We start from the raw sequence: 25,362 nt of genomic DNA, 5'->3' as shown, positions 1-25,362 counted from the left end.
ATATTGTTGATAGGAACGTCATCCCTACAGACAAAAATCTGCAAATACAATTGATAATTTATTATAAAACAAAAAAACGGCCAATCTACTCATGATAAACTCCCCAGACATCAAGCAAAACGCTTTACATGATAAAACGCTTGATGTTTTGCAAAACATCATTAAAACGCTATGCCTTTAAATGCCCACTTCGGGACTGTAAGCCCCAAAGAACTCAGTATATAGGCAAGACAACAACGCCTCTTTCCAGGCGACGAACAATGCATAAGCAACAGGGCGCCATCAAGGAACATATAATCTCTTCTCACAACTAAACCATCATCAGAGATATCTTAACAAACAACACAGAAATCATCGATAGGTATAGCGATAGCAGGCGGCTCGACATCAGTGAGCCGGCCATTAATGGCGAGGTTCCCAGCCTCGGGGAACCCATATGGCTGGGAACCTCGTCATCCAAAGATCTCTAGTATCAGCTATTGGTTCTGGTAATGGCTCGAAAAAGCTTTCACTTACGTCCTATTCATCCCCGTGCGACCTTCAGGGTGGCTTAATCTTCTGGATTGATAGCCACCCACTAGTGGGCGATAATCAGTCATCATCTGCAGTCATGCTCTTGGATTGGATTGGCGCGTCCACGGACCCCATCCCCAGATCTCCAGTATCAGCTATTGATACAGATAATGGCTCCAAAGAGCCTCCACTTACGGGCTCACCATAGTCCGTGTGTCTTGGAACTTTTTGTTCTGAATAGCTGAATATAAAACAACAACAACTGGGAACCCAACAAAACTCGACTGTTTTTAACAGTTGGAGTCCACAGATGTTCAAACAGTGCTCTCTGATTGTGCCTATGACACCTTTACTCCTCACTGGTTCTATTCTGCATTTTCTCCTTAATCTGCTGGAGATACGAAACAGCCAATGTTGAACAAATCCACAAGGGCCGTGACGAGGATTCGAACCTGCGTCCGGGAGAGTACGTTGAAGTTCGACTACTACAGGATGAACAGGATCAAAGGGCTCCAGAGCTATGAGGGCACTGTATGAGTCAACTACAACAAAGGAAGATTGACAGCGAGAAAGCAGTTGACGAAGAGCATACAAAATTGTATAAATTTCTGCTGTGAAGATGCTAGTCTCCAGGGGCAGGCGACACATATAGGAGTGGTCAGGAAAACAACAGAGTAGCCTACACCGTCTGCAGACTTGGACCCATCGGTGAATACGGCAATGGAGTGGGAATGTGAAGAAAAGTGTTCCATGAAAAGAAAGGCGTTTCAAAACTGTAGGAGGGGTAAAAGCTTTAGTCCCGTGGGTCAAGGTTTTACAAAAATTAGGAAAGGGACCCTCCACGGGGGCAAGGATGGAACGACACGAGGAGAAATATTGGTAACAGGAACCGAAAGAGAACCTAGGAAGCCAACCGTACAGAAAGAGGTAGGTGGTGAAAGGGAACAGGGGCCCACAGGAGGGGTAATGGTCAAAGTACGACATAAGCGAAAGTGAGGATGTTGTATGGACCGCGCAAGGTAGCGAAGACAGTAGCGATCACGGCAGTCCTGGAGAGACAGGACGCCGGTTTCATCATACAGGCTGAGGGTAGGAGTCGAACGAAAGGCATCAGAGTTGAGACATAACCTAGTATGGTGCAGAGCATCAAGACGACGAAGAGTTGAGGAAGAGACAGACGAGTTTACAGGACAGACATAATCGAGTTTAGACAGCACAGGAGAGGACTGTAAAGAGTGGAGCGTGCACCTATCAGCTCCCAAGGAAGTATGGAACAAGACCTTAATAACTAAGTTAAGGGCCTTAGAGCATTCAACTCGGAGGTAAGAAGCATGGGGCAACCAAGACAAACGATTGTCAAAGAATATCCCCAGAAGTTTAGCAGACTCTTTATACAAAAGAGGATTACCATAAAGGGGGGACGAAGAACGACCTGCTTCCGAGTAAAAGTCATAGCACAAGTCTTAGTTGAAGAGAACTTGAAGCCATGATCGGTGGCTCAAGAAGACATGGCATCAATCGCAAGTTGAAGCCGCCGTTGAAGGAAAGAAGAGTCATCACCCCGACAGCAAAAGGTAAAGTCATCAACATAGAATGCTAAGAAAATGCCTGAAGGAAGGGAGGAAAAAAAAAAACATTGAGGGCAACCAGGAAAAGAGTAGTGCTCAGAACACTACCTTTGTTGGGTACACCTTCGTGTTGGTGAAAAGAGGCAGAGAGAGAGAGAGAGAGTGGGTACCAAGCCTCAGGAACGACTAGAGAGGAAGTTTTGTAGGAAGAGAGAGAGATTACCACGAAGGCCAAAAGAACGGAGTTGGGACACGATAGAGTATCTCCAGGTGGTGTCATATGACTTTTCCAGGTATAAAAGTACAGGAATAACGGAGGTCTTCACATCAAAGACAGTACGAATATAGACCTCCAAGTTCACCAAGACATCAAGTTGTGCTGTGACACTTGCGAAAGCCAAATTGAATAGGGAGAGGTGGTGATGATGTTCCAAGAACCATATCAGACGGACATTGGCCATACGTTCAAAGAGTTTGCAGACGCAACTCGTTAGAGCAATGGGGCAGAAGTCTTTAGAGGATGACCATAGAGAACCTAGTTTCCGAATAGGAAGAACAATCGCCTCAAGCCAGTCCTCAAGAACTGACGACGACTCCCAGACACGGTTATAAATATTCAGTAAATACTGAAACGCGCATGGAGGGAGATGGCGAAGCATCTCAATGAATATCATCTGAGCCTGCTGTCGTAGAACCGCAGAGTCAGGGCAGACTGGAGTTTTGAGAGAGAGAAGAGATCGTTATAGGGAAGATGGAGATGTGTATGAAATTCTAAGGGAGAATATTCAAGAAGTGGCTTATGAGTAATAAAAAGACTGGAAGATGAGAACCGGAATTAGCAGTCAAAAGGTGCGAACCCAGTTCGGTTGCGATCGACATCGGATCCGCCACAAGAGAACCACAGAGGAGAAGGACTGGCGAGACATCTGAAACAAACTTACTTGTTATATCCTTATCTGGAGCAGAGAAGTGTCAGTTGTAATGGTGGAAACGAAAGATCTCCACCCATCACGCTTAGCTGTATGGATGGCACTACGGGTCATCGCACTTGCATTCCGAAACAAAATAAAAGAATCAGGCGTCCGTCGGCGACGGTGTTTCTTCCAGGCTGCACGCTTACGGTGGAAAGCCCGAACACAGTGCGATCGACCAGGGAACGCATTTCTGCGTGCCCAGGGAGGGTAGAGTGAGGAACAGAGCAGAGGGCAGTGTCGAAAACAGTGTCATGAAAAAGGAGGAAGGCTCGAGGGATAGGTAGACCAGAGAGGTAAAAAAAAGTAGCGCATAAGGTGAAGAGGTTGGAGTCAGCCTTGGCAAACTGCCACCTAGGTAAGGAGAGGGGAAGGTGAAAAAGATAAAGTGACAAGGATGGGGAAATGGTCACTGTTATGGAGGTCATCAAGAACCCACCAGATGAAGTCTAAATAAAGAGAAGACGAGCAGAGAAGTATCAAGACAGGAAAGGGTGCGAGTACGGGAGTCCATATAAGAGGGTTCACAAGAATTCAGAAGAGAGGCAGACATTTGGGGGGAGATAAATGTTTATCATTTTGTTTATCATGACAGTTTATCATTTACTCACAAAGATGCAGGCCGCAGAAACTGAATGTGAGACTGAAAAAGTAGGAAGGGGGGGAAAGGGAATATCAGTATGAATGAAGAGAGCAATAGAGTTATGGGCCCCAGAAAAAACTGGAGGGTGGAAGAGAAATGAATAACCACGGAAGCGACCAGGACTAGCACCAAGCATCGGCTCCTACAGACAAGCACAAAGCGGTGAAAACTGCTCGATTAGAAGTTGGAGTTCGTGGAACTTGGCATAAAAATCACGAAAATTCCATTGATGAACAGTCAGACCAAAGAGAGCACAGAAACAGAGAACAAAGGAGAAACAAAGGCAAAGAAGAACACAGTAGACTAATATAGATATGTATCAGTGAAATCGGGGTGACAATAGGCAAAGCTAGCAAAGACAATGGAATCAAGAGAGCAGGAGGACGGACCAGAGGCGGACTAATAGTCCAGAGCGGGATGAAGTATTGGAGATGGGCGGTCAAAGGAACCAGGGACAGGAGGGACAGGAACAGGGGAGTGCACTTCAACAAGGGGCAGCATCCGAGAGAGAATCAAGGACCAAGGAAACCTCCATAGCAGGGATAGGCGACTCTGAAATGGAAGGGGATACAGGGATAGTGTCGGAGTTGGAAGATGAGGAATATATCGAAGCCTTCTTACCCGCCGGGAAGGAAGGAGAGGAGCCAGGCTTACGTTTCTGCCGAAGAGACAGAGGCGTACCATCAGCAATGTACTGGGCTACAGTCTCAACAGGAGAAAGAGCGGGAACAGGCAACATTAAGAACCCCGAAAGGAGGAGGAGGATGGAAAATAGCCAAGACAGACAGGCGGTGAGGAGGGCCAAAAGACAGGGGAAGGGCTGAGAAGAAGGATTGGGCCGAGAAAGGAAAGAGGGCACAGGAGACAAGAAAGACTGGGAAGGATGGAAGGAAACACGAGGCAGAGAACCAGGAGGAAGACCCTCTTCCACAGAACGTAAAGGAGGGAATGAGGTGGTGGTGGAGGTGTACGGATCCAAAGCCTGGAAATGGTTGTGAAACTGAGAAAGCGGGAGAGGGTGAGGAGAAATAGAACGCAACACACTAGCATAACACATGCCAGAGGAAGAGGGAAGATGGCAAACTTTGTGTCTCGCCTCGGGAAAAGATAAATGATCGCAGTGTTTCAAATTGAGGATGGCTTTCTCAAATTTGTAGAGCACACTTGCGCGGGAGAAGGCAGGGTGGACGTCACCGCAATTGATGCAGAGAGCTTTGGAAGGAGAGCACTCCGTCTTAGAATGACCCGAGATTCCACACAAGGGGCATAGAGACACCTGACTTGTGCACCTGAAGGGACCATGCCCAAATCTCCACCACCAGCTGCAGAAGCGAGGAGAGGGGATGTACTCCTGAACGGAGCATCTGGTACCAGCAAGAATGACGGAAGATGGAAGGGACTTACTATCAAACGTGACCTTCACAAGACGAAGAGGCTGACGACGACGACCTCGAGGGGGGTCGACTGAACGTATCTATCTGGAGGATAGAATGGCCTCGGGCCTCAAGGATATATTTAATATCCTCGTGACAGTCTTTCAGTTCCCTGTCACCAGTCGCAACATGGTACGGAAGATAACAGTGCCCATATTGACATTTAATCGGGCATATTTGGAGAGCCGAACACGGGTCTCCCCAATGCCGGACAACGAAGCCAAGCGGGTAGCTGTTTCCCGAGAAGGGTCTATAACAACACGTGTACCAGTACGGATGGGGTTAAAAGTGACAAAGGTATCCACCAAATCAACGAAGTGTTTATGGATGAATAAATCATCGGGACGAGTTGGATTAACATGATCGAGATCAAAATACTTAGTCCACGTAGCAGGACCAAACTAAGTTTGGAATGTATTAGAACCAGAAGGAATCTTGCGGATTCGAGTGCGAAGGTGATGGCACCGAGCACCCCCAATAAGAGAGGGCGTAAAAGGCACAGTTGTTACAATGAGAGATGGAGCCACTCCAGGTAATGAGGTCAGCACTTGGGGCTTGGGGCTTAACTCTGCCACACAGGTGGGAGGGGAGCAAAGAGAGGTAGTCTTGATAATCAGAGAAGCAGTTTTGTCTGGGCCCAATGAAGCGGGGGCTACAGAGCCCGGCCTCCCATCACAGTCCGACTCATGGGCCTGGTCGCCCACCCCACGAGTCTAAAAAGTTAAATGAGGGGTCAGAGAAAGGCTTAAACACGAACTGGTAAAAGGTTCGTCCACGAATAAGCTCTCATATCCACGATGGAGCCACAATTAGAGGACAGGACACCCGACAAGATGGGGCCCGCCACTGATGCATCGTGGGTATACACCCTATAATCGCCAACTTAAGAACCGTCAGTCCGTCGAGACCGGGCTCAGCAACGAAGGCAAATTTTGACAATGAAAGCCTCCCCCTCACTCGACAGCGTCCGGTACCACAGTTCTACAGGTGAGTGTGAGCACCTCCCTGAATACCCGGCGTCATAACAGAAGAGCATATCCACTGTAGAACATGTCCTGCGCACTGTAGAACATGTCCTGCACACTGTAGAACATGTCCCACACACTGTAGAACATGTCCTGCACACTGTAGAACATGTCCTGCACACTGTAGAACATGTCCCACACACTGTAGAACATGTCCTGCACACTGTAGAACATGTCCCACACACTGTAGAACATGTCCTGCACACTATAAAACATGTCCCACACACTGTAGAACATGTCCTGCACACTGTAGAACATGTCCTGCACACCGTAGAACATGTCCTGCACACTGTAGAACATGTCCTGCACACTGTAGAACATGTCCTGCACACTGTAGAACATGTCCCACACACTGTAGAACATGTCCCACACACTGTAGAACATGTCCTGCACACTGTAGAACATGTCCTGCACACTGTAGAACATGTCCTGCACACTGTAGAACATGTCCTGCACACTGTAGAACATGTCCCACACACTGTAGAACATGTCCCGCACACTGTAGAACATGTCCCACACACTGTAGAACATGTCCCGCACACTGTAGAACATGTCCTACACACTGTAGAACATGTCCCACACACCGTAGAACATGTCCCACACACTGTAGAACATGTCCCACACACTGTTGAACATGTCCCACACACTGTTGAACATGTCCCACACACTGTTGAACATGTCCCACACACTGTAGAACATGTCCCACACACTGTAGAACATGTCCCACACACTGTAGAACATGTCCCACACACTGTAGAACATGTCCCACACACTGTAGAACATGTCCCACACACTGTAGAACATGTCCCGCACACTGTAGAACATGTCCCACACACTGTAGAACATGTCCCACACACTGTAGAACATGTCCCACACACTGTAGAACATGTCCCACACACTGTAGAACATGTCCCACACACTGTAGAACATGTCCCACACACTGTAGAATATGTCCTGCACACTGTAGAACATGTCCCACACACTGTAGAACATGTCCTGCACACTGTAGAACATGTCCCACACACTGTAGAACATGTCCTGCACACTGAAGAACATGTCCTGCACACTGTAGAACATGTCCTACACACTGTAGAACATGTCCTACACACTGTAGAACATGTCCCACACACTGTAGAACATGTCCCACACACTGTAGAACATGTCCTGCACACTGTAGAACATGTCCTGCACACTGTAGAACATGTCCTGCACACTGTAGAACATGTCTTACACACTGTAGAACATGTCCCACACACTGTAGAACATGTCCTGCACACTGAAGAACATGTCCTGCACACTGTAGAACATGTCCTACACACTGTAGAACATGTCCTACACACTGTAGAACATGTCCCACACACTGTAGAACATGTCCTGCACACAGTAGAACATGTCCTGCACACTGTAGAACACGTCCTGCACACTGTAGAACATGTCCTGCACACTATAGAACATGTCCTGCACACTGTAGAACATGTCCTACACACTGTAGAACATGTCCTACACACTGTAGAACATGTCCTACACACTGTAGAACATGTCCTGCACACTGTAGAACATGTCCTGCACACTGTAGAACATGTTCTGCACACTGTAGAGCGTGTCCCACACACTGTAGAACATGTCCTGCACACTGTAGAACATGTCCTGCACACTGTAGAACATGTCCCACCCACTGTAGAACATGTCCTGCACACTGTAGAACATGTTCTGCACACTGTAGAGCGTGTCCCACACACTGTAGAACATGTCCTGCACACTGTAGAACATGTCCTGCACACTGTAGAACATGTCCTACACACTGTAGAACATGTCCTACACACTGTGGAACATGTCCTACACACTGTAGAACATGTCCTACACACTGTAGAACATGTCCCACACACTATAGAACATGTCCTGCACACTGTGGAACACGTCCCACACACTGTAGAACATGTCCTGCACACTGTAGAACATGTCCCACACACTGTAGAACATGTCCTGCACACTGTAGAACATGTCCTCCACACTGTAAAATATGTCCTGCACACTGTAGAACATGTCCTGCACACTGTAGAACATGTCCTGCACACTGTAGAACATGTCCCACACACTGTAGAACATGTCCCACACACTGTAGAACATGTCCCGCACACTGTAGAACATGTCCCACACACTGTAGAACATGTCCTGCACACTGTAGAACATGTCCCACACACTGTAGAACATGTCCTGCACACTGTAGAACATGTCCCACACACTGTAGAACATGTCCTGCACACTGTAGAACATGTCCCACACACTGTAGAACATGTCCCACACACTGTAGAACATGTCCTGCACACTGTAGAACATTTCCTGCACACTGTAGAACATGTCACACACACTGTAGAACAGGTCCTGCACACTGTAGAACATGTCCCACACACTGTAGAACATGTCCTGCGCACTGTAGAACATGTCCTGCGCACTGTAGAACATGTCCTACACACTGTAGAACATGTCCCACACACTGTAGAACATGTCCCACACACTGTAGAACATGTCCCACACACTGTAGAACATGTCCCACACACTGTATAACACGTCCTGCACACTGTAGAACATGTCCTGCACACTGTAGAACATGTCTTACACACTGTAGAACATGTCCTGCACACTGTGGAACACGTCCCACACACAGTAGAACATGTCCGGCACACTGTAGAACATGTCTTGCACACTGTAGAACATGTCCTGCACATTGTAGAACATGTCCCACACACTGTAGAACACGTCCTGCACACTGTACAACATGTCCTGCACACTGTAGAACATGTCCCACACACTGTAGAACATGTCCCACACACTGTAGAACATGTCCCACACACTGTAGAACATGTCCCACACACTGTAGAACATGTCCCACACACTGTAGAACATGTCCTGCACACTGTAGAACATGTCCTGCACACTGTAGAACATGTCTTACACACTGTAGAACATGTCCCACACACTGTAGAACATGTCCTGCACACTGAAGAACATGTCCTGCACACTGTAGAACATGTCCTACACACTGTATAACATGTCCCACACACTGTAGAACATGTCCTGCACACTGTAGAACATGTCCCGCACACTGTAGAACACGTCCTGCACACTGTAGAACATGTCCTGCACACTATAGAACATGTCCTGCACACTGTAGAACATGTCCTACACACTGTAGAACATGTCCTACACACTGTATAACATGTCCCACACACTGTAGAACATGTCCTGCACACTGTAGAACATGTCCCGCACACTGTAGAACACGTCCTGCACACTGTAGAACATGTCCTGCACACTATAGAACATGTCCTGCACACTGTAGAACATGTCCTACACACTGTAGAACATGTCCTACACACTGTAGAACATGTCCTACACACTGTAGAACATGTCCTGCACACTGTAGAACATGTCCTGCACACTGTAGAACATGTCCTGCACACTGTAGAACATGTCCCACCCACTGTAGAACATGTCCTGCACACTGTAGAACATGTTCTGCACACTGTAGAGCGTGTCCCACACACTGTAGAACATGTCCTGCACACTGTAGAACATGTCCTACACACTGTAGAACATGTCCTACACACTGTAGAACATGTCCCACACACTGTAGAACATGTCCTGCACACTGTGGAACATGTCCCACACACTGTAGAACATGTCCTGCGCACTGTAGAACATGTCCTGCGCACTGTAGAACATGTCCTACACACTGTAGAACATGTCCCACACACTGTAGAACATGTCCCACACACTGTTGAACATGTCTTACACACTGTAGAACATGTTCCACACACTGTAGAACATGTCCTGCACACTGTAGAACATGTCCCACACACTGTAGAACATGTCCTGCACACTGTAGAACATGTCCTGCACTCTGTAGAACATGTCCTGCACACTGTAGAACATGTCCTGCACACTGTGGAACACGTCCCACACACTGTAGAACATGTCCTGCACACTGTAGAACATGTCCTGCACACTGTAGAACATGTCCTGCACACTGTAGAACATGTCTTACACACTGTAGAACATGTCCCACACACTGTAGAACATGTCCTGCACACTGTAGAACATGTCCCACACACTTTAGAACATGTCCCACACACTGTAGAACATGTCCTGCACACTGTAGAGCGTGTCCCACACACTGTAGAACATGTCCCACACACTGTAGAACATGTCCTGCACACTGTAGAACATGTCCCACACACTGTAGAACATGTCCCACACACTGTAGAACATGTCCCACACACTGTAGAACACGTCCTGCACACTGTAGAACACGTCCCACACACTGTAGAACACGTCCTGCACACTGTAGAACATGTCCCACACACTGTAGAACATGTCCCATACACTGTAGAACACGTCCTACACACTGTAGATCACGTCCTGCACACTGTAGAACATGTCCTGCACACTGTAGAACATGTCCCACACACTGTAGAACACGTCCTGCACACTGTAGAACATGTCCCACACACTGTAGAACACGTCCTGCACACTGTAGAACATGTCCCACACACTGTAGAACACGTCCTGCACACTGTAGAACATGTCCCACACACTGTAGAACATGTCCCACACACTGTAGAACACGTCCCACACACTGTAGAACACGTCCCACACACTGTAGAACACGTCCTGCACACTGTAGAACATGTCCCACACACTGTAGAACATGTCCCACACACTGTAGAACACGTCCCACACACTGTAGAACACGTCCCACACACTGTAGAACACGTCCCACACACTGTAGAACATGTCCCACACACTGTAGAACATGTCCTGCACTCCGAGTACAACTTCCACTATTGTACTCACACCAGGGGATCCTGCCACGGATGATGCAATTCATCGCTACCAAATCCACGAGCTTGTCCATACCCTTTCAACAGAGTTTATTTCATAAACGTCCAAGACAGGTGACAGCCAGGGTCAGCCACACCAACTGCCCCGCCAGCAGTAAACACCAGTTGCATGGCGGAACACCGATATTGTCCTCTCGTCCACAAGAACATCTTCAAGATTCGACTAAGCTTGTTTCGTCAGACGCTTGTTTACGTCGATTCTCTCGTCAGAAGCCAGATTCAGCTGCCTGGCTTCTGACGAGATCACTGCTACTCACTAACTTGGCCGTGCCGACGAGATCACTGCTACTGACTAACTTGGCCGTGCCGACGAGATCACTGCTACTCACTAACTTGGCCGTGCCGACGAGATCACTGCTACTCACTAACTTGACAGTGCCGACGAGATCACTGCTACTGACTAACTTGACCGTGCCGACGAGATCACTGCTACTCACTAACTTGGCCGTGCCGACGAGATCACTGCTACTCACTAACTTGACAGTGCCGACGAGATCACTGCTACTCACTAACTTGGCCGTGCCGACGAGATCACTGCTACTCACTAACTTGACCGTGCCGACGAGATCACTGCTACTCACTAACTTGACCGTGCCGACGAGATCACTGCTACTCACTAACTTGACCGTGCCGACGAGATCACTGCTACTCACTAACTTGACCGTGCCGACGAGATCACTGCTACTCACTAACTTGACAGTGCCGACGAGATCACTGCTACTCACTAACTTGACAGTGCCGACGAGATCACTGCTACTCACTAACTTGACAGTGCCGACGAGATCACTGCTACTCACTAACTTGGCCGTGCCGACGAGATCACTGCTACTGACTAACTTGACCGTGCCGACGAGATCACTGCTACTCACTAACTTGGCCGTGCCGACGAGGTCACTGGTACTCACTAACTTGACAGTGCCGACGAGGTCACTGCTACTCACTAACTTGACAGTGCCGACGTTCGAAACTTCCAGTTAAATGAATCCTCAAGAGAAACTACGCCAGAAAGTGAGTCTCTTTCGTCAGTCTCGTCTCAACAACAAAAGACTATCGTCACAAAATTATCCTCAAAATTCGGGTACTGTCTTCTCCCGAGCAGTCATCAATAACTCAAGTCCATTCCATCCAGCGGTCGACCCCACAGACGCATTCATAAATTTTAATATGCTGTTCATTCAAAACGGGAATTTTCTCAAGTATAAATTAATATTATAAAATATTAGCATATTGTGCATATATAGGCATAGGTTAGGTTAGGTTAGGTGTTTAGGTTCTGTTGGCGATTATTTGTATTTGTAGTACGTGGGTGAAGCATTTATAGCGTTGTGATTCGAACAAAATTCGTCAGTGAAGCACTTGTTCCGGATATGTTCGAACGTCAGCAGTTGTGAGTCGTGTGTAAACCGTTTTTCATTCATAAACAGGGGGTTTGGCGGGTGCATGGAATCACTTTTGGATCTTTGTTTGGAGGACGGGCTGGGCGCTGACACATTGTTAAACCACCAGGGACACGATGGCTTCAGGCCACCTGCCCTCCAGGGGACAAGCTGGTCGACGTCTGGCAGTAACCAGACGGTCTTGAGCTCGGCTCAGGCGCTCTCCTGGGTTAACATTTAGCTCCTGGTGACACTGCTAAGGCAACTCATTAGGAGTTGTGGTGTTAGGTATGGTATCTTGTAGCACTGTACCACTATACTTGGTTGATGTCATTGAGTTGAAGTTTGTGTTCATACTTTTATGTTATTATGGCTTATAAATTGCGTATAAAAAGAGAGCTGTATTACAGGTGTTAAAGTAACTTTTATTTTGTTTGATAAATTTAACTATTGTTTTTAACTATGGCTATTAACTTTATTCCTGTTCCCCCATATTCACATTATAGTTTAATGCTATTTTTTGTTTTTTACGCTATGTTCAGCAAGCCATCTGCTGGGTATAACCGCAATACCTCAACTACCTTAACACTATTTTGAGCCAATCGCCAGCAAGGGGAGACGAAGTATGATATCATCGATTGTTCCCATTTGTCATTTCAGTTTCCGTAACGTCTCAAGCCTCGTCGTATTTAATGACGTCAGAGTAGTGCCAGAACCTTATCTTGCTTGATCCAACATCTTTCACATAACAGATTATCTAATTGAACATTTCTTATGCAAAATTATGCATCCTAATTTGAGTTACATATACCCCAACAGCCCTATGTTCTGGTCACTAGGGAGTGTCTTAAAGCAGTGTTACAATGGACTACACTATCAATATCATTGTTGACTAGCTTAAACGGTTTGTATCAGAGAAAATACTGCAAGATGCATCTAGTGGCTGGGAAGATCTAGAAGTGGAACTTCTAGATCTTACTAGCCACGGCAGCACATGGCTAGTAAGGTCAGAGGAGGGTAGGGGTGTCAAACACCTACTCTCCATTTACCCCACTATGTGCACTCTGGTACAGTGGCAAAGTGCTCCACTTCCCCCAGCACGCCACCTGGATGAAATATTACCACCACACAAGTGTTAGGAATAATACAAACCTGCTTTTTTGAAGATGAAATCCTTGAGGGCGTACTGGTGTTTGGGCTTGGCCAGGTCGCCCTTGATGTCGAGGCAGTGCTCCCTGGCACTCCACCACTTGGTCTCTTGTGTACTCAGGTAGAAGCACTCGTCCAACACGTTGTGGTAGGGGAAGGGGCAACACACACCTGCACCAAGACTCGTTTCAAAATACAGAATTTCATTAAAAATTTAATATAGCTCTCGCGAATGAAATATTTTAAAGAATTATTTTAAAAGTTAATTTTGACCCAAATATAATAATTGGCAAATAAACGTTTTTTGGTAGAAAAAATCTACAATTATATATAAATTCTGCCTGTGATATTCTTTTAGACTTAATCAACCAATGAATAGCCTTTATTCGGAAGATAAATATTTGAAAAAAAAAATCACGATATGGAAAAGAATTAGAAAATAATTCAATTACTTTTCATTTATTTTTCTACCAAAAGCGACTGTCAATTCCCCCCCCCTTCCAACACACACACACACACACACACACACACACACACACACACACACACACACACACACATACACAAGTAGTAAAGACCAGGCCTATGACGAAGCATTTTGATTTCTGTGACGCATGGTCGTAGGACCATTTTTTCTCTGTCATCCTCAGAGACGCTTCATCATTGGCCCTTCTAATTTTCGCTCTATGCTTCGTCATGAGCCCCTGAAATTTTCCGTCACTTGTTGTCATAGTTGATTAATTTTTACTGGACCTCGGTATCTCGTAGGCCCCTGAATTTTCCATGGAGATTAAAGAGCTCCCTTCCTTCATCCCTAAATGTAGTCACCTGAGTAACACGCACAGATACAGCTAATCCCAAAGTGTTAAGTGACATCGTCGGCCAACCAGTCTTCAACTTCACTCAATAAGTTTGTTTTCTGTGATGAAATATTAAATCCCATTTTCAAAGATTATATCTAGATAAAAGATTATGTATTAAACATAAAAATGAAATTGCAGGCCTTTTTTTGGGAAGCCATACATATATTTCCACCCATGTTGAACCAATCATTAACGATTGCTCTGAAATCAAATAAACTGCAGAGGGTCTATACATAAGTAAGTAATTATCAAAAGAAGGCACCAAGCCGAGAAGGCTATGTAGCACCATCAAATGTGCGGAATAATCAGAGGGCGCTAAATATTACTGAGGATGCCAATACGAGAACTGAAACCCATAAGGCGAATGATATCAACAGTATATGATTCACCAAGAATTCAATCGAGGGAATAAGTGACCGCGAGGGACGGTCGGACAGCAAGACACACGCTCGTCCTGGAAGTCAGGACTTTCAACCAGGATATGCACGACTGTAAGAGGGACAACACAGTTAGGACAATAAGGAGCAGGGCGGCGCTCCATTAAGTGTCCGTGAGTTAAGCGCATGTGATCAATACGCAGCCTTGCCAGAACTGTTTCCCACCGCCAGTTACGGTGGTAGGAGGAAGGCCACAGGGACCCACTACCCTTAAGAGTACACAGTTTGTTACCAGTAACAGAAGACCAACAACCCTGCCAACGGGCAAGGATGGAGGAATGAATAACTTGGTAAAAGTCAGAATAAGGAATATCTTTACGGGAGATGGGACAAGTGCGGATAGTTTCCATAGCGGCAGCGTCTGCACGCTCGCTTAATGAGACTCCAATATGGCTGGGAACCCAGCAAAACTCAACTGTCTTAATTTTACTGGAGATAAGAAACAGCCAATGTTGAATCTCGACGACCATCGGATGGACTGGATTAAAGGGCTCCAGAGCCATGAGCGCACTGCTAGTCAACTACAACCACAAAGGAGGACTGACAGCGAGAAAGCAGGAGCCGAAGAGCATAGAAAATAGCACAAAGTTCCACCGTGAAGATGGTAGTCTCCGGAAGCAGGCGACACATCTAGGTGTGGTCAGGAAAAACAACAGAGTAGCCTACACCGTCTGCAGACTTAGACCCATCGGTGAAGATGGAAACGGAGCGGGAATGTGATGAAAAGTGTTCAAGGAAAAGGCGTTTCAGAACTATAGGAGGGGTAAAAGCTTTAGTGATGTGGGTCAGGGATTAGCAATATTGAAGAAAGGGGGACCTCCACTGGAGCAAGAACGGAAGAACACGAGGAGAAATATTAGTAATACTAACCGAAAGAGAATGTTGCAGGAGAGACAACCGGAAAGAAAGAGGGAGGTGGTGAAGGGGAACACGAACTATAGGAGAGGAAAAAGTCAAAGCACGACATAGGCGAGAGTGAGGGTGTTGTAAGGACCGCGCAAGACAGCAAAGACAGTAGCGATCTCGGCGGTCCTGGAGAGACAGGAAGACAGTGTCAACGTACAAACTGAGGACGGGAACTGAGGACGGGAATCGAACAAAAAGCATCAGAGCTGAGGCACAACCCAGTATGGTGCAAAGGATCAAGACGGCGAAGAGTAGAAGGAGAAACAGAAGAGTAAGCAGGGCAGGTCTATATATAAAAAGCAAGGAAATAGCCTATGTTATTCTTCACCTAACTATAGAATGGCTTATTTGTTCAAATACTTATAGTAGAGACTAATTTAATTGCAAGAAAATTATTGATAGTGCCCTCAGCTGAAAGATTGTTTATTTATAACTAATATTTAGCACACAGCCAAGGATGGCTTTATCGAGTAAAATAATGAATGAAACAGCCATTTATATGAAACACAGAAGACAACACAGAGTCTGAACTGACAAGTATCTCACTCATGTAGTATAAATATCTTCCCAGTCCAAAACGCAAACATCATGACCCAACGCCCTGTTGAAGTCTCTAAACAACAACCCCACAACGTATATATATTATAAAACTAACAATACTCGAAGCAACCTGTATCATCGCTCAGGCTTCTCATTATATCTTCCCTTGCTGCTAATCCCATACACACCTCACTAGCGCTCAAAACATTCCCCCCAACAGCTCCCCTAACCTTGAAAAAATACTATATTTTTAAGGATGGAATATAGTTAATAGGAATAAACTAAGATAATATAACATAAATTAGGGTAGATTAGGTATAAATTTAGATAATATGGCAACAATTAGGGTTAAATTAGAAAAATGTGATAATATATTCTTACCTTAAAAATATAGTTTAATTTCGAGGTTAGGGGTATATAAAACACCTAGTTATGGGTTAGGTTAAGGAAAATCGGGTTAAGTTAATGGTATAAATATCGTGAATCTTTATCACATTCCTCAGAATATGTTGTAAAATGAGATCAGAGCATGTATATGAGGTTAGGTTAAAGTTGGATAAGTTAAACTGATGTAGAGAAAATGCTCAACAATTCCACATTTCCATTAACCACTATGTAATAGAGGTTTACAAGAGTTACAAGATACGAGCTAGATGGTGTTGAGATTGCAAAGTCGGACTGCAAAAGGGATCTGGGAATTATGACTAGTAAGAATTTAAAACCAAAAATCAATGCCTAAATGTTCGTAATAAGGCAAATAGGACACTGGAATTTATTTATAGAAGCATTAGTAATTAGACACCCGGTGTTCTTCAGCTGTATCTTGCTCTGGTTAGGCCCCATTTACATTATGCTGAGTTTTGGTCGCCAAAAAAGTATTATACAATGGATATAAATTAAGTAGAACGCGTCCAGCGTAGGATGACGAAGTTAATCCTGCAAATTAGAAACCCTTCATATGAAGAAAGATTGACAAAGCTTAAATTACATTAATTGGAAAGTCAGTCACAGTGAAATTGTGTGTTAGCTGAGATCCAATTGTCTCAATACTGAAAATGGATGGAAGGTGTAGTGAGTGAACTGGTGGTAGTGAGGAAGCTATGTGGAGCTCTGAGGACTGAGGTGAATTCCCTGCGGGAGGAGCTACGACAGATGCAGGAGCTAAGACATGAAACAACGTCAAGACGAAGCAAAGGGAGAGATCAGCAGTAGAAAGTCTTTGTCTTGGAATGTCGTAGACAGGGGTCTTAAGAAGACTCTGACAAAGCCGTCTACAGATGTCATGAAGACTTCCAACCTATTCGCCGTGCTGGAAGACGAGTGCTGTACAGAGACTGCAGTTCGTTCGAAAGTCAAGGCAACGAAGGGAGCGCAGGTCCGTCAAGGTACTCACAAAATAAAGGAAGTACCTAAGCGAATTCTGGTTGTGGGAGATTCTCAAGTGAGGTATTTGGATAGAGCTTTTTGTGCCAGAAATAGTGGGGAACAGGTTAAGGGTTTGCTATCCGGGAGCATTGGTGATATAGTAAACAACATGAATGATATTATGGCTGGAAATGGGAGCAAACTTATTATTTGTATCAGTGCTTGTGGAAATGATGTAAAACGAGTTAGGAGTGAGGCACTGATACAACGGTTTAAGACAACCATAGAATTAGTTAGGAGCAAGGGAGGAATCCCAATCATATGTGACATTCTTCCAAGAAAAGGAGTTGGAAATGAATGGTTGTCGAGGGCACTTGGTGTCAATTGCCGACTGGACAAATATTGTAAATTAAATGAAATATCATTCATTGATAACTGGGAACACTTTTATGGAAGGAATGACATGTATGCTCGGTATGGGGTACATTTATCGAGGCTGGGGTTGTTGTGGCCAACTGGTTGGAACCAGTGGTTGGCGGGGGTTGTTTGGGTTTAAACTGTTAATAGATAGTGGTATGGGAATTGATATGGAGAAAGGAGGCAATAAAAGTATGTGTTGGTGGGGGGAAAATGCCCAAATGAACAGGGAAAGAGAAGGGCCTCAAAATAACAGTACACTTTGGGTATATTACACTAACAGTAGAAGTCTTAGAAACTAAATAAACGATTTAAATGCTCTTGTCTGCACATAAACAATATATATTATTGCATTACCGAAACGGGGATGAAAGTAGAAAATAGAGAACTATTAGCTGAATATCAGATAAATGGATTTAAACTATTTCACACAGATAGATATATTAGACGAGGAGGTGGAGTAGCCATATATGTTAGGGACAACTTGAAATGTAGTCTCAAAGAGGGAATCAAAACTGAGCCACACACAGAAACTATTTGGATAGAATTAAACGAAAAAGCTAATAATATTATAATAGGAGTAATATATAGGCCACCAAATTTAGACAGAATGGAAGCAAAGCATCTATGGGATGAAATATCTAGAGCATCTAGATCTAACAGTATTTATGTCATGGGTGACTTTAATTTTAGTGGAATAAACTGGGTGAACAAACAGGGAATAGTGAAGCAGAAGATTTTCTAGAATTAATTGACGATTGCTTACTTACGCAACACATTAAGGAACCAACGCGGGAAAATAATATTTTAGATCTAGTGTTAACTAACAGGGAAACACAAATTAATGACATCGAAATAGGGAGTGAGCTAGGGAGCAGTGATCACAAAGTAATCAGATTTAGCATAGAATGGAATAGACCTGTAGGAGAAAATTCTGTTAAAGTGCCAGATTTTCGAAAAGCTGATTTTAATAGCCTAAGAAATTTTTTGGGTCAAATAGATTGGAAAGTCTTGGGTATGGGGTGTGGGCCGGTCTTAGAGCGAGACATGAACCCAGCGATAGGTGACGTAAAAGGGGATTTCGATGTGGATTTAATATATAACTTATTTAAGAATATTCTAAACAAAGCACAGGAACGTAGTATACCATACAAATTGAATAGATCGAATACTAATGACCCAAAGTGGATAACAAATAATTTAAAGAACCTTATAGGTAAAAAGAGAGCGTGGTACAAAAGGATTAAGAATGGGGAAGTCAGTTTAGAACAGGAATTCATACAACTGGTTAGAAATGTTAAAGAAGAGATAAGGAAAGCAAAAAGAAACTATGAAGTTCGCATAGCAGAGCAAGCAAAGTCAAATCCTAAAGGGTTTTTTCAGTTATATCGAACTAAGACTAGGGAAAGGATAGGTCCATTAAAATCTGAGACAGGCCAAATAACGGATAATGACAAGGAGATGAGTAGTATTTTTAACAAATATTTTATATCTGTATTTACTAAAGAAGAACTTAACAATATGCCTTCAGCCAAACAAGTCTATGTGGGTGGGGATGAGGAAAGGTTGACTAGTTTAGCAGTTACCAGGGAGGATGTAATTAAACAATTAGAAAAACTAAAACCAAACAAATCCCCAGGGCCGGATGAAGTGTTTGCCAGGGTGCTTAAAGAATGCAAAGAGGAGCTTTCCGAGCCACTGTCTACCATATTTAATAAATCAATAGAGTCAGGCAGAGTGCCAGAGTCATGGAAGGTAGCTAATGTGATACCAGTTTTTAAGAAAGGAGATAGATCACTTGCGTCAAACTATCGGCCAATTAGGCCGATAGGGAAATTGGACTAGGGAAAGGATAGGTCCATTAAAAACTGAGACAGGTCAAATAACAGATAGTGATGAAGAGATGAGTAGTATTTTTAATAAATATTTTGTATCTGTATTTACTAAAGAGGAACTTAACAATATGCCTTCAGCCGAACAAGTCTATGTGGGTGGGGACGAGGACAGGTTGACGAGTTTAACAGTTACCAGGGAGGATGTTCTTAAACAAATAGTAAAACTCAAACCAAACAAATCCCCAGGGCCGGATGAAGTGTTTGCCAGGGTGCTTAAAGAATGCAAAGAGGAGCTTTGTGACCCACTGTCAACCATATTTAATAAATCAATAGAGTCAGGCAGAGTGCCAGAGTTTTGGAAAGTTGCTAATGTGATACCAGTTTTTAAGAAAGGAGATAGATCACTTGCGTCTAACTATCGACCAATTAGCCTAACGTCTATTGTGGGAAAGTTACTCGAATCTATAATAGCAAATAAAATTCGTCTTCATCTTGAAAAACATAAATTAATAATTGAGTCGCAACATGGTTTTATAAATGGCCGTTCATGTTTAACAAATTTGTTATCTTTTTATTCTAGCATTGTTGAGGCAGTTGATAGTGGTAAGGATTGCGATGTTGTATACCTTGACTTTAGCAAAGCTTTTGATACAGTGCCACATGAAAGACTGATTAAAAAGATAGAGTCTCATGGTATTGGGGGTGCTATATTAAGCTGGATTAGGGCATGGCTATACCAAAGGAAACAGAGAGTTAGTATAAATGGAATCAAGTCAGAGTGGGAAAATGTTGTAAGTGGAGTGCCTCAAGGCTCTGTCCTGGGACCTCTGTTGTTTATAATATATATAAATGATTTAGATTCAGGTTTGAGTAGCAACATTTGCAAATTTGCCGATGATACGAAAATCGGTAGGGAAATTAATTCGGAGGAGGACTCACTATCACTTCAAGTTGATCTAGATTGGGTTTTGAAATGGTCAAAGGATTGGCAGATGCAGTTTAATGCTGATAAATGTAAAGTTCTGAGGTTAGGTAATGATGATAGAGTTACAAGATACGAGCTAGATGGTGTTGTGATTGCGAAGTCAGATTGCGAAAGGGATCTGGGAGTTATGATTAGTAAGAATTTAAAACAAAAGGATCAATGCATAAATGTTCGTAATAAGGCAAATCGGACACTTGGATTTATTAATCGCAGCGTTAGTAACAAGACACCTGGTGTGGTTCTCAAGCTATATCTTGCTCTAGTTAGGCCCCATTTAGATTATGCAGTTCAGTTTTGGTCGCCATATTATAGAATGGATATAAATTCACTTGAACGTGTCCAGCGTAGGATGACTAAGTTAATTCCCCAAATTAGAAATCTTTCATATGAAGAAAGATTAACAAAGCTTAAGTTGCATTCACTGGAAAGGCGAAGAGTTAGGGGTGACATGATAGAGGTTTACAAGTGGATGAATGGACATAACCGGGGGGATATTAATAGGGTATTAAAAGTATCAACACAGGACAGAACACGAAACAATGGGTATAAATTGGATAAGTTTAGATTTAGGAAAGACTTGGGTAAATACTGGTTCAGTAACAGGGTTGTTGATTTGTGGAACCAATTGCCGCGTAACATTGTGGAGGTGGGGTCCCTCGATTGTTTCAAGCACGGGTTGGACAAGTATATGAGTGGGATTGGGTGGTTATAGAATAGGAGCTGCCTCGTATGGGCCAATATGCCTTCTGCAGTTACCTTTGTTCTTATGTTCTTATTAGCCTAACGTCTATTGTGGGAAAGTTACTTGAATCAATAATTGCAAATACAATTCGTCTCCATCTTGAAAAACATAAATTAATAAATGAGTCGCAACATGGTTTTACAAATGGCCGTTCATGTTTAACAAATTTGCTAACTTTTTATTCCAGCATAGTTGAGGCAGTTGATAGTGGTAAGGATTGTGATGTTATGTACCTTGACTTTAGCAAAGCTTTTGATACAGTGCCACATGAAAGACTAATTAGAAAAATAGAAGCTCATGGTATTGGGGGTGATATATTAACTTGGATTAGGGCATGGCTATTCCAAAGGAAACAGAGTTAGTATAAATGGGGTTAAGTCAGAGTGGGATAATGTTGTTAGTGGAGTACCTCAGGGCTCTGTCCTGGGACCTCTGTTGTTTATAATATATATAAATGATTTAGATTCAGGTTTGAGTTATCTTGAGGTTATCTTGAGATGATTTCGGGGCTTTAGTGTCCCCGCCCCCCGGTCCTCGACCAGGCCTCCTCCCCCAGGAAGCAGCTCGTGACAGCTGACTAACACCCAGGTACCTATTTTACTGCTAGGTAACAGGGGCATAGGGTGAAAGAAACTCGGCGCCTGGGATCGAACTCAGGACCACAGGATCACAAATACAGGGTGCTGTCCGCTCAGCCGACCGGCTCCCCCTTGTAGTAGTAGCAACATTTGCGAATTTGCCGATGATACGAAAATCGGTAGGGAAATTAATTCGGAGGAGGACTCACTATCACTTCAAGTTGATCTAGATAGGGTTTTGAAATGGTCAAAGGATTGGCAGATGCAGTTTAATGCTGATAAATGTAAAGTTCTGAGGCTAGGTAATGATGATAGAGTTACAAGATACGAGCTAGATGGTGTTGAGATTGCGAAGTCGGATTGCGAAAGGGATCTGGGAGTTATGATTAGTAAGAATTTAAAACAAAAGGATCAATGCATGAATGTTCGTAATAAGGCGAATAGGACACTGGGATTTATTAATCGAAGCGTTAGTAACAAGACTCCTGGTGTGGTTCTTAAGCTATATCTTGCTCCGGTTAGGCCCCATTTAGATTATGCAGTTCAGTTTTGGTCGCCGTATTATAGAATGGATATAAATTCACTTGAACGTGTCCAACGTAGGATGACTAAGTTAATTCCCCAAATTAGAAATCTTTCATATGAAGAAAGATTAACAAAGCTTAAGTTGCATTCACTGGAAAGGCGAAGAGTTAGGGGTGACATGATAGAGGTTTACAAGTGGGTGAATGGACATAACAGGGGGGATATTAATAGGGTATTAAAAATATCAACACAAGACAGAACACGAAACAATGGGTATAAATTGGATAAGTTTAGATTTAGGAAAGACTTGGGTAAATACTGGTTCAGTAACAGGGTTGTTGATTTGTGGAACCAATTGCCGCGTAACGTGGTGGAGGTGGGTTCCCTCAATTGTTTCAAGCGCGGGTCGGACAAGTATGTGAGTGGGATTGGGTGGTTATAGATAGGAGCTGCCTCGTATGGGCCAATAAGCCTTCTGCAGTTACCTTTGTTCTTATGTTCTTAAGACAGTATTTAGATCGTCTTGAAGTGATAGTGAGTCTTTTGCGGTGTTTATTTGCAACCCGATTTTTGTATCATTGGCAAATTTGCAAATATTGCCGTTTAAACCTGAGTCTAAATCATTTATATAAGAACATAAGAATGAAGGTAACTGCAGAAGGGCTATTGGCCCATACAAGGCAGCTCAAATTTATAACCACCCAATCTCATTCATAAGTGGCAAATTTGCAAATGCTGCCACTCAAACCCGAATCCAAATCACTCATATATATTACAAACAACAGAGGTCCCAGGACAGAGCCCTGAGGTACTCCACTAACAACACCATCCCACTCTGACCCAACCCCATCTCCATTTCCCCTGGAACAGCCACGCCCTAATCCAAGTTAATATAGCACCCCCAATACCATGAGCTTCCATTTTTTTTAATTAGTCTTTCATGTGGCACTGTATCAAAAGCTTTGCTAAAGTCAAGGTACACAACATCACAATCCTTACCACTATCCTCAACTATGCTGGAATAAAAAGTTAGCAAATTTGTTAAACATGAACGGCCATTTAAGAACTAAATATATATTCATGTCTAACCTTTCACCCTATGCCTCTGTTACCTAGCAGTAAAATAGGTACCTGGGTGTTAGTCAGCTGTCACGGGCTGCTTCCTGGGGGTGGAGACACTGAAAAGCCCCGAAATCATCTCAAGATAACCTAGGCTTGAAACAATCAAGGAAGCCTCCTTCTATTATGCTATGTGGTAATTAATTAAACAAATCAACAATCCTGGATAGAGTAAAGGATATATAGAAGGGGCCTGAACCCGCGCGTTGGGGAAAAGCTTAAGAGCATGGGCGTAGATGCAGTAAAAGTGACCGTGCATCGGAAAAAAGCAAAACGCACGGTCATTGGGGTCATATACGACACACACACACACACACACACACACACACACACACACACACACACACACACACACACACACACACACACACACACACACACACACACACACACACACACACACACACGCACACGCACACGCACACGCACACACACACACACACGCACACACACACACACACACACACACACACACACACATATGTGGAGCGTACCCACCATTGCACAAGTCTGTCACCCATGCGCTATTGGATCTGTCTATCCAGCCATCTCTCCATTCACTTATCCATCAATCTATCTCTTTACCAATCCACCTATATTTGCAGTCACGGTGGTGTAATGGTAAGACATTAGCCTGACGTTTCACGAGCGCTTTGTCCTGGGTTCGTATCCTGGCCGGAGAGGATTTGTAGGGCGTCAATCCTTAACTGTAGCCTCTGTTTACCTAACAGTAAAATGAGTACCTGGTTGTTGTACGATTTGGCGGATCGTATTCCAGGGAACATAGCATTAAGGACCTGTACAAGAATGTAAGAACTCTTGTATATATAAATAAATAAAATAAAAAATATACATAACTCCATCCATCTATCCCCATATCTTTCCTTGTATTCATCCACCCATCTGTCCATTAATCTACTCGTCTGTATGCCTCTATCCATATCCATTCATGTATCTAATGAGTCTTTGTCCCTCTGTCTCTGACTATCTCTAACTGTCTTTGTGTGTCTCATAAAAATTATAATGATGTAATGTGTGGTTGGTGGCCAGTGAGAGGAGCTCAGTGTGAAATACTAAAACAAGAATAGTTACCCCTTACTATGATAAAGCACCGTGACTTGAAACACTCTTGAAGCTATGGAAGATTCTTCAGTTTTATGCGAGTACGAAAAAATTATTGATAACAGAAAATTTCTGTTAATTTTTCGGAGATCAGTGAATAATGGTGTATATTACTTCAAGAATTATTATTTTAGTTTTTTTTTAATATTTAGCTGTGTAGCCAGCTGGCAGTGTAAAAAGTCGCCGTGGAGGTCTGAATGTGACACTGGCATGCTGTTCCCTTTTCAATTGTGCCAACCTCAACCACCAGTCTATATGTTCATCCCGTACCCCAGACCATTCACTCTGCCAAGTTGGGCGAGGCTATCACCAAGTGTGTGGCCATCTTTCAACAGACAGGACACACTCT

At 43.9% G+C, this 25,362-nt stretch overlaps 1 protein-coding gene across 1 annotated transcript in view; it reads right to left on the bottom strand.

Annotated features, from left to right (window-relative positions):
- The window catches only part of LOC123754670 (C-type lectin lectoxin-Phi1), a 101,533-nt gene that overhangs the window by 6,163 nt on the left and 70,008 nt on the right, over positions 1–25,362 (bottom strand). Inside the window, exon 3 of the mRNA XM_069326244.1 lies at positions 13,583–13,750. Coding sequence (XP_069182345.1) covers positions 13,583–13,750 — 168 coding nt within the window. The remainder of the gene's footprint in view (positions 1–13,582; positions 13,751–25,362) is intronic.

This window comes from Procambarus clarkii, chromosome 18 (genome assembly GCF_040958095.1).
Source record: "Procambarus clarkii isolate CNS0578487 chromosome 18, FALCON_Pclarkii_2.0, whole genome shotgun sequence".
Taxonomy (NCBI): domain Eukaryota; kingdom Metazoa; phylum Arthropoda; class Malacostraca; order Decapoda; family Cambaridae; genus Procambarus; species Procambarus clarkii.
This window is presented reverse-complemented; position numbering and strand designations above follow the sequence as displayed.